The 13,975-nt window shown below is 40.4% G+C and overlaps 1 protein-coding gene across 4 annotated transcripts in view; it reads right to left on the bottom strand.

Moving 5' to 3' along the window:
- ERICH6B (glutamate rich 6B) overlaps window positions 1–13,975 on the bottom strand; it is a 132,650-nt gene that overhangs the window by 5,377 nt on the left and 113,298 nt on the right. For 3 of the 4 annotated variants that reach the window (XM_033950522.1, XM_033950523.1, XM_033950524.1), the window contains one exon: window positions 6,521–6,749. In XM_033950522.1, the coding sequence (XP_033806413.1) occupies window positions 6,521–6,749 (229 nt within the window). Of the gene's footprint in view, window positions 1–6,520; window positions 6,750–13,975 lie in introns of those variants that run through there. The other variant, XM_033950526.1, reaches the window with a different exon arrangement.

Below are 13,975 nucleotides of genomic sequence, written 5' to 3'. Positions count from 1 at the left end.
ATACCGCTACATCCGTTAGGTTCTAAGCGGTTACAGAAAATATACATTAAATTATAAGTAAGGAAGGTACTTAGAAAAATTCCCTCACTGTCCCGAAGGCTCACAATCTAACTAAAGTACCTAAAGAGTAATAGAGAAGTACAAAGTACAGATTAAATTAAATTAAACTTTCTAACAAGATTGTATTGAATTAAGTATTTTGGAATGCAGAAGAGAGAAGAGAAAGATATAGATGCATATGGAGGAACTGTTGAACAAGGAATTTTGGAGTGATTTAAATAGTAGAAGTAGAACAAGACAAAAAAACAACTGGCAAAAACAATGAATAAGATTAAAAATAATTAAATAAACTAGAAAAAATAAAAAATAAGAAACATTGACTTCAGTCTAAAGATTCAGCTTCAATTTCAAGTCTCCTTCTCTGTGATGGTTTTCTTTATAAAATCTTTACGACTCACTGCCCTTGCTCCAGTTGCTACCCCGAACGACTGCTCCAAGATGACTGCCATAGACGAGGCATGCGTTGACTGTCAGTGTTCCTCTTCTGCACAAAAACCACCCGGTACCAATTTTGGTGCCGCAAGATCTATGGCAAACAGGGAACTTCTGCATTGCTGCTGTTGTGATCCCCAAAGCACTCGGACTGTGCGGCCCCGGTGTGAAACTCTGAAGAAAAAGCTGGGTCGATAGATGTTGTGATATTAGTGCAGTAGTCCTCAGACTCAGGATGAGCAAGCACCGAACAGGTCTCTGTTGCCGATGCCAGGAGCGCAGGAAATAGGCGGATGCGGTGTGTGTGCGTGTGTGTCTGTATTTCTTTCTTTCTCTCCCTCTCCTTAGCCTGTTTCTGTATTTCTTTCTTTCTGTCTTTCTTTTTCCTCCCAAACCTGAAACATCTGTATCCTGCTACCTGTCACCTTTTTTTTTTTTTTTTCTCTCTCTCTCTCTCTCTCTCTCTATATATATATATATATGCCTCTCTCTATATATATATATGCATGCAGTTCTTGCCCATTTTTCATTTGCGGGCTTGGCTTTTCCCTGTCCATCATTATACCCCCTTTCCTTCCAAAATCTTATTTTGCAGAGCCAATAGGCAATCCTACCTTCAAGGGTCATTTCTTTTAACAATATTCTGCCGGTTAACATTGATTGAAAGATGTTACAAATTGAATGGGCAAAGTTGGGAAACCTGAGAAGAGCTGGAGCACAAACCACTTCAAAGGAAAGTCACAGGGACCTGGAAGAAAAATCCACCTCTTCACTTCTTTTCCTTTCCTGCTTGGGGGGTTAAGACATTCTCTCACTGGCTCTGTAGGAGCTTGCACCCTCCCCCCTTTCTCCGTTTGCCAGGACAGACTTGGCAGAGGAGCTCCGCCCCCTTCTCACAGACCGGCTGCGGGCCTCAGCCGCCTGCGATCACCGGCGCGATTTCTTTCAAGCCGAGAGTGTGGGGGCCGAAGTTAAATTTTCCGAGTCGCGAGTGTGGGGCCGAAGTTAAATTTTGAATGTGCCCCGGCGGCTCCCCTCACCATCACCGCTTTCCTCGGAATCCTTTCAGCAGCGCGAGGTGGAGAGCAGGGAGGCTTGTCTGGCGCGCATGCGCACTCCTACCAGCCACATCCCGACAGATCAGATCTCAGGGAACATGCGGTGAGAGTGCGCATGTGCGCTTAGCATTTTATTATTATAGATTGCAAAACCTTTTGGTTCTATACGATTTACAAAAGAGGTGGACTGACCATCGTCAGTGAGCTACAACATAACTTACAACGACTCGCATCATTTCGCTCCTCCTATTTAAATATGTGCATTCAGAAATGTGAAAATAACCAAAATGAAACGATATGGAAAACTGTGTCCCAAGTGAAAAACTGTTGGAAAATGCTATTGCCCACTAAAACAAAACATCAAACACTCTGGAATGACGTTTTTTTAGTTGCTTATATGACATATGCGGTTTGTTTTGAGTTTCAAGTTTTTATTTATATTTGATGAATCGCTTATTCCAGTTACTAAGCGATTTAGAACTTCATAAAACAGGTTTAAATAAGAAATAAAACTAACACTATCAAGACATACACGAAACGAGAAGGATAGAAGGGTAAAGTTACATCATCACTGCCTAAGAAAAGAGACAAAACAAGGAATGAAACAGTAGGATGGGGTAATAAAACTGAGCCCTAATGTCTGCGTCTAATAGGAAAAAAAGCTAGAGATTGAATGCATGTTTCCCCAGTGATAATTCGCTTATGGGAAAGTGAAATATTTTGTATAGTTTATTCCCTATTTCCCTTGTTTGGCTTTAAAAACTACAGGCAGAGGGGCTAAAGGATTGTTAAATAGCTTTCTCTGAAAAATGTGTTTAAATGTAGAGAAATTCATTTGTTGGAAAACAGTCATTTCAAGGTAGTAATAGTCAAAAGTTTAAGAAAACCTTGAGAGCGAGGTTATAATACTATTTTACAAAATGTACAAATAGCACATTTTCTGTTATGAGTTTCTATTCTTTTTTACACACCTACAATCATGGTTTTCATAAAACTATCCAAGCTAGACCTGCAGATGTGACACCAATGAAAACTAACGATATGGAAAGTTGTCTACAGTTTAAACTCAGACCTGCAAAGACCCTTTTAAAAATAATCACATTACATTGTTGAAAACCAAAAGACAGTTAAAAAATATATGAACAAATATTGACTTATCCCACACTAAATAAAGGCTGTTGTCTTAAATCTTGGAACTAAACCAATAGCTTCTGTAACTTTTCCAAGAATATAATTCTTCCAATTTCTAATATTTCATTTCAGACATTCATATATTAATATACTTTTTATGGACCTCAGCAACACCCTCCTCCAACCGTTATTTTCATTTTTTTTAAAAACGGGGAGCTTCACAGGTGTATTTTTCCTCACTGGTCCTTACTGGTTTTGTCAATACAAACTTTTTTTTTGAAACTTTTTTAATTTTTTCTAAATTTAAGTATGTACTTATCTTTTTTACTAGTGCAGCGGTAGGACCCGACATGTTTCGCATCCGCTTCGTCAGGATCCATACAAACCGCTAACATCCACCCCGCTCTAAGTGATCTTTGCGATTTAAACTTAGAGCGGGGTGGATGTTAACGGTTTGTATGGATCCCTGACGAAGCGGATGCGAAACATGTCGGGTCCTACCGCTGCACTAGTAAAAAAGATAAGTACATACTTAAATTTAGAAAAAATTAAAAAAGTTTAAAAAAAAAAAGTTTGTATTGACAAAACCAGTAAGGACCAGTGAGGAAAAATACACCTGTGAAGCTCCCCGTTTTAAAAAAAAATTAAAATAACGGTTGGAGGAGGGTGTTGCTGAGGTCCATAAAAAGTATATTAATATATGAATGTCTGAAATGAAATATTAGAAATTGAAAGAATTATATTCTTGGAAAAGTTACAGAAGCAAATATTGACTTATGACATATGTTTAATGTTTATTTGATACTTTCTATATTACCTTTTGTACAACACTCAAAAATTACTAAAACAATAATTTACAAATTGCAAATGAATGCCAACACAACAGAAACACAATTGGACAAAGATCTGCATAACAACCCATTGTATTGCCAGCAGTGCATATGTACACAGAGATCTAAATCATTGATACAAGAATTGTACTTGCTGTTCAGATATACAGACTCCACCAGATGACCCTGTGGTTCATAAACAGCTACTTCAAAGCTGGTCTATGCAGATTTAGAAAGGAATTTTAAAATTAATTTCTGTGCAAAAGTAGCCATTTATAAAATGCTACTGTGCATACATTTATACATGTGCAGTGTGTATGCACACAAGTGTATCTGATTTTAGTGGAAATGGGAAGGGAATACCATTTATGTGCTTTATCAAATATACATATAAAATAAGCTAAGAAATTTGTGTATACTCAGCAGGTATAAATATGCACAAGTACTTTCTATGGTTATCAAAGGCAAAAATGGGGGTAACTTATGCCAGACATATGTTGACAGTGTACCTGTAGTCTTTGCTGTAGCAGGAGGAGGAGATGACGAGTAAATCAACCAGTTGCTGACAATCTGTTTGAGACTGTTTTGTTCTAAATTTTATGGTAGCTTGTTTGTGTAAAGTAAAAAATATATATCTTGAGTGCTAAGCCATTTGATTACTTCTTTTCTGTTCACAATTTTATTCAACTTTGCAACCTTAAGAAGGGGTGGAAGTGATCATGCTTCCCAAAGACTCTACTGCCCCAAGATCGTAACAAATTTCTCCATTTCAAACAAGTCATTGTTAGTAGCTGCACTTGTGTTAAACATTTCTTTCTATTTTATTTTGTTTTCCAGCAAGATCTAAGGGTTGCATAGTCTAACGTTCAGGGCAAGCCTAAACCTGCATTCTGCCAAGATAGTGGTGTCTAAACCTGGTCTTAGAGTTAGGTTTTACAGGTTGTCCATAATGAATATTCATGAGATAGATTTGCATATAGTGGAAGCAGTGGAATATTCATTATGGATATCCTAAAAATCTGCCTGGCTGGGGCCCTCCAGGGCCAGCTCAGGAACTACTATATTAATTTACCCTGGCAGTAATAGAACGAACCTCTGAAAACGATGCTCTTCTGACCCAGTGATGTAATAAAGAGTTAATGCGACTTAGATCAAAAGTCTGCATGGCTATAGTTTCATATTATACCCATTCGCTGCTATGAAATTTACTTGGAAGGCCTCTAATAGAAGCTTAAAGTGACATAGAAGAAATGCATTTATTTATTTCTAAAATGTCTAGACCTCCTATAACTAAGCGGTTAACAATTAAACCATTCACAATAGTTCCTGGACAATACAATTACAAAATACATTCAGTTACATAACAATTACATAGTAATTTGGTCTACTTAAATTATGTCAAAAGCTCAATGAATTTACGTATTATCCATCCCCATTTAATAAGGTGCAGTAATCACAATTCAAATTTTTTCTCAAATATGCCTACATAGTATAATCTAGTCTCTATATATACTATTTTAAATATAGGCTGTGTACTGATCTTGTTAGTGAGATTCACACACTTTATTCAAGTAGTACGATAGCACTGAGTTGAAGGGGAAAGTATGAGAATTTGCCATCTCATTGAGCCTACTCTTCTTGGGCATCCTACTTTATGGAGAATAATATCCCCTCAACCATATTAATAGATGTAAAGTGATCAGCTGTAATTTCTGTGTGTGCAATGAAGCTTCCTTTTAAATATTCATCTCCTTATTGCTATCAGCAATCAGCTTTACTGCTTGCCCCCTGGGTTCTACTAAACTTTAGCTTGTCAGATATACAGTAAATCCACACTTTCCCTCCATTAAATATATAAAGTCTATCTGCTCCTTTAGCCAAACTTGCTCTAGGCTGAATATCCTGCATTTACTATGCTTTGTATGACATCAAAAGGATGCAAGTCACTAGATTAAGTAAAACATTTATCAATGATATTTCTTTGCTGAATTTTAATCGTCATAAATTATATATGAGCCTTAATCTCTGTTAAGCCCTGCAAACACAAATGTCACTCAAAGATGCTGTCTGCAAAGCAATTAAGGAATTAAATAGATCAAAGTGGAATTACATTTAAATCCTAAATACAGACATAGACCTTCATCCACGGATAATTAACAAAGAGCAAAGTAATTCTGTCCCTCATTCAAGCGATATTGCTTTTTTTTTGTTTATCTTGATCATCTGTTTCCTCTTGCTTTCTTTGTATTTCCAAGTGAAAAGAGATCAGATTTGGATCTGGCTCATTGAACATTCATTCACAACTACCTGAGTATTTTTCTGCCCCTAATTTAAACCCTTTCAAAATTACTTTAGACCAGGGGTTCTCAACCCAGTTCTCTGGACACACTACTTCCACTTTATGCAAGTTTAACTCATGCATATTGATTACTACTAATTATCATTTCTATAGTGCTACTAGACATATGAAATGCTCTACACAAAACACGAATGAGACAGTCCCGTCTTGACAGAGTTTACAATCTATTCAAGACAGACAAAAGGGAGTTATTTATTGTGAGAATAATTAAAGAGAGTATCTGCATAGAACAGGTAAATAGGGGGTTAAAGAGTTAAAAGGGGTCTGAAAGGGGTATCCTGAAAACTTGACTGGCTAGGTGTGTTTTGGGTTGAGAGCTCCTACTTTCAGACCAGTCATTGCAGCAATTCTTAGTCAAGGGCCATGGAGCAGGGCTCTGCTGAAGCTTTGCAATCATGCACCCTGAAAACAGCCACAAGGTGTTGCCATTGTACAATGACCTTCAGTCCCTTCTACCACTGGCTATAAATGCAGCCACTGCATTATCCATAGCCCCAGCCAGCCAAGAGAGCAGAAGACCTGAGATTGAAAGTGAACCCAAGTCTCTATGCACTGAACCACTGCTGGTTCCATTTAGTATTCCTATATAGAGGAAGAGATTATTTATATTTATTATAAAAAAAATTCAACTATCAGTTAATTAAACTTACCGTTAGCTTGGCACCTATGTTGAAACCAACAACGTTCTCTTTTTCAGAAAAAACTAGGTAAATTCGATCCTGGCTTTTAATACGAATTCTGATGTTAGCATTTAGGTTCATATTGATGGATTGTAAAGGGGGTGCGTGAATGTGTTGCTGGAAGTCCCACCAACTCCATCGCTTGATTGTTTTTGCATCCTTGTCAAAGTAGTAACCACCAGTGGGTTTCAGGTTTACCCTATACAGAGAGTCCATATATTAAAGACAGCCCTTTCCTTATGGGTCAAAATAAGAACAATTCATACAACAGGATAAAATAAGATACACCACAGAGTGGTGAACTTTACTGTACTATACTCAGTAGTGCTGTTTTTTGAGAGACGAAAAAGCTCTAGAAATCCTCATTTGGCTCAATATTCAGAAGGACTTATCCATTTTGAGCCAATCAGGGCCTTCAGCCCCTCCCACTGCATCCCAAGATGCATTGGGAGGGGGAAGCCCCATCATTTGCAGCGTGGGGCTCTGTCGGCAGGAGGGAGTGGGCTTCCCTCTTGCCATTTTCTCATCCGAAGGTATGGGGGTTCCAAGGATGTGGGAAGAGGGCCAGAGGTGTCGGGGGAGGTCTGGGGTATGTCAGGGGAAGGTCTGGGATGTCAGGGGGAGGGGTGTAGGGCTTTGTGGCTCAGCTGATTCTAGCAGGGGGAATCCCCAAAACTGGCTCAGCTGATGGGGATTCATCTGCTACGATCAGCTGATGGGAAGTCTATGCATTTTTGGTTTGTTTGTTTTTTTGCTCTTTGGATGGTGGAAGGTGGTTGTGACCACTGGGGGAATGAAGGGGGGGGGATCATGCCTTAAATCTTCCAGTGGTCTTGTCAGTTTGGGTACCTTTGTGGAACTTAGACGCAACTCAAACAGGTCTAACTGCTGGCATCTACGTTCCCTCTAGGAAAGCTTTGATTATGGCTGCAGTACGTCCAGGTTGAAGCCTGCTTGATTCCCACCCATAACCCCCCCCCAACACGCCCCGCTGATCTCTGGATGCATAGCAGCTTAGAAGTGCTGCTGCAAATCCATAAAGTTGGTTTTGATTCTCAGCACTTGGATGTCCCTGGTATTAGGACATCCAAGTGCCGACTTAGGCTGGTTTTTGGATACTTTAAAGTTTTGATTATGAGTCCCATGGTACATGGCCTTGGCTGAAGGCTGTTGATGCAGCCTGAGCTAAATAGTTGGTAGGGATATAAAACAAGAAACTATCCCTGTGCCATTGCAAATGAAATTTATGACACCGTAGATCCATAGGGGCTAGGTCTAATTGAGCTGGATCCCACATGACTAATGCTAAGGGTCAGCTTTCAGGGCAGGAATAATTGAGAATCACTCTTGACCCATTGACCCCTGAATCTCGTGTGGTGAGTCAGGGTGCCAGTGGGAGGTCAGTGAGGGGGAAGAGGGAATGGGCTAATCCACAGTTTTACCTAAGGGATAGAGCGCGAGCAGTAGGTTTAAACATTTTAGCACTCCCCTTCAGCTGGCAGTTGAGGCCTTGTCAACCTGCTCCTGTGTATGATGCTGCATGGAAGCCAACTTTAGCTGGTGTGGGTAAGGTCCATCAGTAAGCTCAAAACTAGCTGCTGATGCCCTGGGTTTAGTTCTATTTTTGTGCCACATGGATTTGGGTTCTCAGGCTCTGACTTCTGTCCTAAGTTCCTCAGGGGCAGGGCTTGATCTCTCTGTCACCACTGTGCTGTTTAACGATGTGCAACAAACCTATGGGTGTAAACAGGTACAGACAGACTGACAATATGGACAGTTGTATACAGGTGCTATCACCCAAGCAAAATGCACCTAAAAAGGGGGCCATAGCTGTAAATTGCAGTTATATTTTTGAACCCTGGTGCATGAGTCTTTGGCAAACAATCCTTTGGAGAAATATTTCATGGCTGGCACCCTCTGTACCTATAAATTGGCATCCCTTCCCCCCTCCCCCATGTAGCATCTCCTGTTTTTCTCTTCCCTCCCTTCCTTATGTCCTTATGTTTAGTATCTCCCTTTTCACTTCTCTTCCCTCTTCTACCCTGTCCAGCATTGTCCCATCTCTCTTCTCTCCTCTCACCAAGTCTAGCACCTCTCTAACCATTCAGTCCAAAAGCTCTCTCCTTCACATGGTCCTCTAAGTTTTCTCTTCATCACTGACAGCATCAGTGAGGTAAAAAGGTGGCTTTGACCAATCCCAAGGGCCTTCTTTCAGCCATGTACAACCGCCTCTGGAGCAATTTCCTATTGAGGGTGGGACTCATCTTACCTCACCGATACTGCTGGTAATGCAGAGGAAGCTTAGAGGACCACATGAAGGAGAGGAGGGAAGGAAGAGAGTTGCTGGATTGAGTGAATGAGGAGGGGATGGGGTGGAGAAAGACAGAGGTGTTGGACTTGGAGGGCAGAGAGACAGAGAGGTACTGGGCTGGGGGGGAGAGGTGCAGATATAGAGAGGCACATGACTTGGGGGTGAGGACAAGGAAGGAGAAAGATGCCTGACTACACAGGAAGGGGTTGGAGAGAAAGGGTAGCAGGGAAAGATGCTAGACCTAAAGGGGCTGGGGAAGAGAAGGAAGAAGAGTAGACTGGTGCAACAGGTAAGCACAGCTTTCAGCACCCCCCTAAAGGTCAGTGCCACCTTGTCACACTTATTTTGCTTATCAGGCTGTGTTGGCCTTGCTGGCTAGACTTAAATAAAGGGAACATATATAAAGGCTGATGATGGTTGGAGAGCTGGCTCCAGCAGGTATAACAAGCTATAAAATAAACAATGATAGCAAAGGTTTAGAACAGGTTTTTAGTGTGCGTCATACTTCTCATCTTGACAGTCCCTGCAGTCCATATTAGAGTGATTTACTGCATTCTTACTTACAAAAGAGGTACCTCAGTGTGTAGTGAAAAGTACGGTAATGCTGGAAAGCATTTATCTCATATATCAAAGGAAGCAACATTTACAATGATCTAAAGCAGCCCTTGGACAGGAAAACAGCACACGTGGAAACACAAAAAAGCTATGCAAAATGAGACTGGCGTTATGGTGCCATAGGTTAGGCAAGGTTATTTATTCTTGATATGCCGCTATCCACTGCAGTGCAGACCAAAGCAGTTTACAAATGTAACAAAGTAGAAAGGAACGACACTAGCCAACAGGGCGGAACGCAGTCCTCCAGGAGGCAAAGAAGGGCAAGATAGCAGGTACATATGCCACACATTTTAAGAGAAGCAAAACAAAAAGGAAAACCTATGTTCCATAATATAACTGGAGAAAAAGGAGTGGAGCATGCGTCTTTGGATGACGCTGGAACAATTTATTAAAAATGAAAAATAATAAAATCGTAGATATAAAAGTAATAAAACTGTAGATGTAAATCTGTAATTCAAAGCAACAAAAGTTAGTAAAAATCTAATAAGCGTGTTGTGCGAACCCAACATGGTCCGTATTTCAGCTGGACTAAGCCTTCAAAAGCGATCATATTGCTGTATATACAGATTGATGTCTACGGTTTTATTTTTATATTTTTAATAAATTGTTCCGGTGTCAGCCAGAGGCATGTGCGCCACTCTTTTCTTTGTGGTTTCTCCACATATTTAAGACAAACTGGAGCTAGCTAGCATTTTTTCAGATTGCTTAGCTTTCAGTTTGTAGCTTTCAATTAGTGTGTGTGTGTGTGTGTGTTTTTAATGTAAGATGAATATTTTCTGATCACAAACATTTACAAAGAGCACATCTGGCATCAAATATCGTCCATGGAAGTGTATCAATATCCTGTCTGCTTTTTGTTCTTCACTATTCATTCTTCCTCTCCAAATCAAAGAGGCTGATAGCTAAGAAACAATTTTAGCCATACAAATCTTTTAACAGTATCAATGTCACAATTAAAAAATCCTCATCCGCGCAGTTACGACTCAGTATTGTTTTCAGTTTTTAATCCATGTGCTCTCATATCAGGTTTTTTAGGGACCCCTGAGGAAGACAGTATTGTCGAAACATGGACCGTGTTGGGTCCACACGGCTCCCAACGATTTGGGTTCTAGATATATTATATGTGGATTATCAAATTGTAGCTTTTTAAATAAAGCCTGCATCTTGAACATCACCATCTCCACAGAGTTTTCGTTTTTGCTGGATTTGCATTTCTGTGGGATAAAGGGTCAATCTTTTGCTTACAATTTAAAAAAATTCCAATTTTCTATTCTCATTCAGCTAAAATCTGTTGGTACAAAATCACTGTGTGTATAGATTTGCCCGGGGAAAATGGAGGCTGGCTTGGAGCATGGCCAGGATGTAGTGTTCCAATTTAGGGGTCCTTTTACTAAACTGCATTAAGTGATAAAGTGCACTTCCCCCCTCCCCCCTTTTACAAAACCGTAGTGCAGTTTTTAGTGCTAGCCACGGCGGTAACAGCTCCAACACTCATAGAAATTCTATGAGTATCGGAGCTGTTACTGCCACAGCCGTTGCTACAAACCACACTATGGTTTTGCAAAAGGGAGGGTTAATGCAGGATTAAAGGCTTACAGTAAAATGTGTTGGTGTTTTGTAGTAATTTGCCTATCAGCCTGTGCTAATTGAGCACTATTTGATAATACAAAAAAAGTTTTCAGGAGGGGATGTGGAAGCACTACACTAGGTAGCACAATTTTTCTTGCTGGGCAGTAAGTGTAATTTCCTAATTGCTCATTCCTTAAAAGTATAGAAAATGTCTGTTATTTCCTTAAAACTTTGCTTTTGTGAGCAGGATAGTCAAATTTTGCAATATTCCTATTTAAAATGTGAAAATGCCAAATTTTAATCTTTTTATTCTTATGAAGTCATAAAAGCAACATAGAATCACAATTAACATGTATTTATATTGAAGTTATACAAAGATGACCACAGAAGATTTAGAAGTGAATATTTTTTGAGATTTGCAATTATATTGTATGTCACTTTCACGAATCAGCCTCAGATGTAGTTTCTCATCATGTTCTCATTATATTGTCCTTGGTAGCAGTGTTCGAAGTCCAGTATATCCTGGTGGAAGCAAGCACTCCTCTGAGTATGTTCCCATTTTCTCCTTGAATGTCTCAAGATGAGCATTAAGGACATGGACTTTGAGAGACATCCTACACCCTTTTTACCGTAATTCTTCACCAGATTCTCAACCAACTCTATGTAGTTTTTGGCCTTGTGATTGCCCAGGAAGTCCTGACCACTGCGATAAAGCTGTTCCAAGCTGCTTTCTCCTTCCTAGTTAGCTCCTTGCAAAACTGCTTGCACTTCAGGATCTTTAGTTGTGGTCCAAATAAGACACCAGCTTTGACCTTTGCCTCAGATTACAGAGGCTGTTTTGAAGATACTTGAAGGCTGCCGACTCCTTATCTAGAGCTCTGACAAATTGTTTCATTAGGCCCAGCTAGATGTGTAGTGGTGGCATCAGTACCTTCTGGGGGTCCACCAGTGGTTCCTATTTGACATTGTTTTTCCGCACAGAAAACTCAGTCCACTGTGGCTGGTCCCACCTTTGATATTGCACCTTTCTGTCCTTTCTGTCACAAAAGCAAAGATAGTAGGGAACTTGGTAAAACTGCCTTAGAGACCCATTAGGAATGCCACTATTTTGAAGTTTCTGATGACCTCCCATCTGTACTCATCATACTTCAAGGCACCCATTAAAGTCTTGATGCTGTTGTAATCCTCTTTGAGGTGCACTGAGTGAGCCAGCGGAAAAGATAGGTACTTGTTCCCATTATGGAGAGGCAAGGCTTTGATGCTCCTGAATGAGCTGTCAATAAAGAGATGCCATTCTTTGGATTACAGGTGCTTCCAATTGCCTCAGACTAGTCACATTGTGGTAGAAGCAGAGCCCATCTTGATGGGTGAAGAAGGTGGAAATAGCTTGGTGACTCTTTCTCTGATCTGTGACTTGCACACTTTCATTCAACAAGTTACACTGCTTGAGCGTAGATGTCAAAAGCTCAGCATTGGATTTAGTGAGACTAAGATCTCTGATCAAGTCATTGAGGTCTTTATGGTTTGGATAGAATGGGTTTCTCTCATCAGCTGCACCACTGATATTGTATACTAGATCTACCACGTATTCCTCGTTCTCTGACTTGCTGCTCTCTTCTGAAAACAGCTGCTCTCTTTCTAGGGGAGCACAGGGCAATGTGGCACTAGGCCGATGGATAAAGAATGCTCAGATTTGTGACTGCAGATGCTTGCCAGTTTGACATTTGGAAGTTGCTTGAGTAGTCATTGGGTTCCTTCCAAATTCTTGGGATAGCAAACTTCATGACTCTCTTTTCCCCTCCGTAACATCCTATAGAAGAACAAAATGAAATTCTGGTAATGAAAACAATAAATTTATTTCACCTATGACTAATGTGTATGAAATTCTGACATATTTCATTTATGATATATTTTCAAATAACATTAGAAATTTGAAAATTTAAATATATTTTGTTTTTAAACTATTCTAAGAAAGTTTATAGCAGAAATTCTGCCATCCTACTGAGAAACAAAATTGTCTTACCTTCTTCCAGAGTTTTGTTTTGTTTTTTTTTGGCAGTGCTCGCATATGAAGTGATGTACCCAAGGTTCGTCTTGATCTCCAATAGCATGCCAAAATATGCCTTGTTGGCATTGCACATTTTATCAGATGCTTCTATGGAGTACTTTTTCCCTCTTGTCTTGATAAATTGGCCGCATACAGAGCAAAATGCATCTGCTGGATGTTTGCAGTCTCTGGATGCCATCTAAAACAATGCAGATGTGTTACCACGTAACATAGAAACATAGAAACATAGAAATAGACGGCAGATAAGGGCCAAGGCCCATCCAGTCTGCCCACCCTAATGTCCCTCCCCTACCATTGCCCTGTGAATAGATCCCTCCTCTTCCTTTGCCCTGTGAATAGATCCCACGTGACGATCCCATCTGGCCTTAAAATCAGGCACGCTGCTGGCTTCGATCACATGTAGTGGAAGACTATTCCAGCGATCAACCACCCTTTCTGTGAAAAAGAATTTCCTGGTGTCAGCTCGTAGTTTCTCTCCCCTAATTTTCCACGGATGCCCTCTTGTTGTCGTGGGACCCTTGAAGAGGAAGATATCTTCCTCCGTCTCTATGCGGCCCGAGAGATACTTGAACGTCTCGATCATGTCCCCCCTCTCTCTGCGCTCCTCGAGTGAGTATAGCTGCAATTTGTTTAACCGTTCCTCGTATGGGAGATCCTTGAGTCCTGAGACCATCCGAGTGGCCATTCTCTGAACCGACTCCAGTCTCAGCACATCCTTGCGATAATGCGGTCTCCAGAATTGCACACAGTATTCCAGGTGGGGCCTCACCATGGATCTATACAATGGCATAATGACTTCCGGCTTTCGGCTGACGAAGCCTCTGCGTATGCAACCTATGACTTGTCTTGCTTTGGATGAAGC

This window comes from Geotrypetes seraphini, chromosome 6 (genome assembly GCF_902459505.1).
Source record: "Geotrypetes seraphini chromosome 6, aGeoSer1.1, whole genome shotgun sequence".
NCBI lineage: Eukaryota > Metazoa > Chordata > Amphibia > Gymnophiona > Dermophiidae > Geotrypetes > Geotrypetes seraphini.
This window is presented reverse-complemented; position numbering and strand designations above follow the sequence as displayed.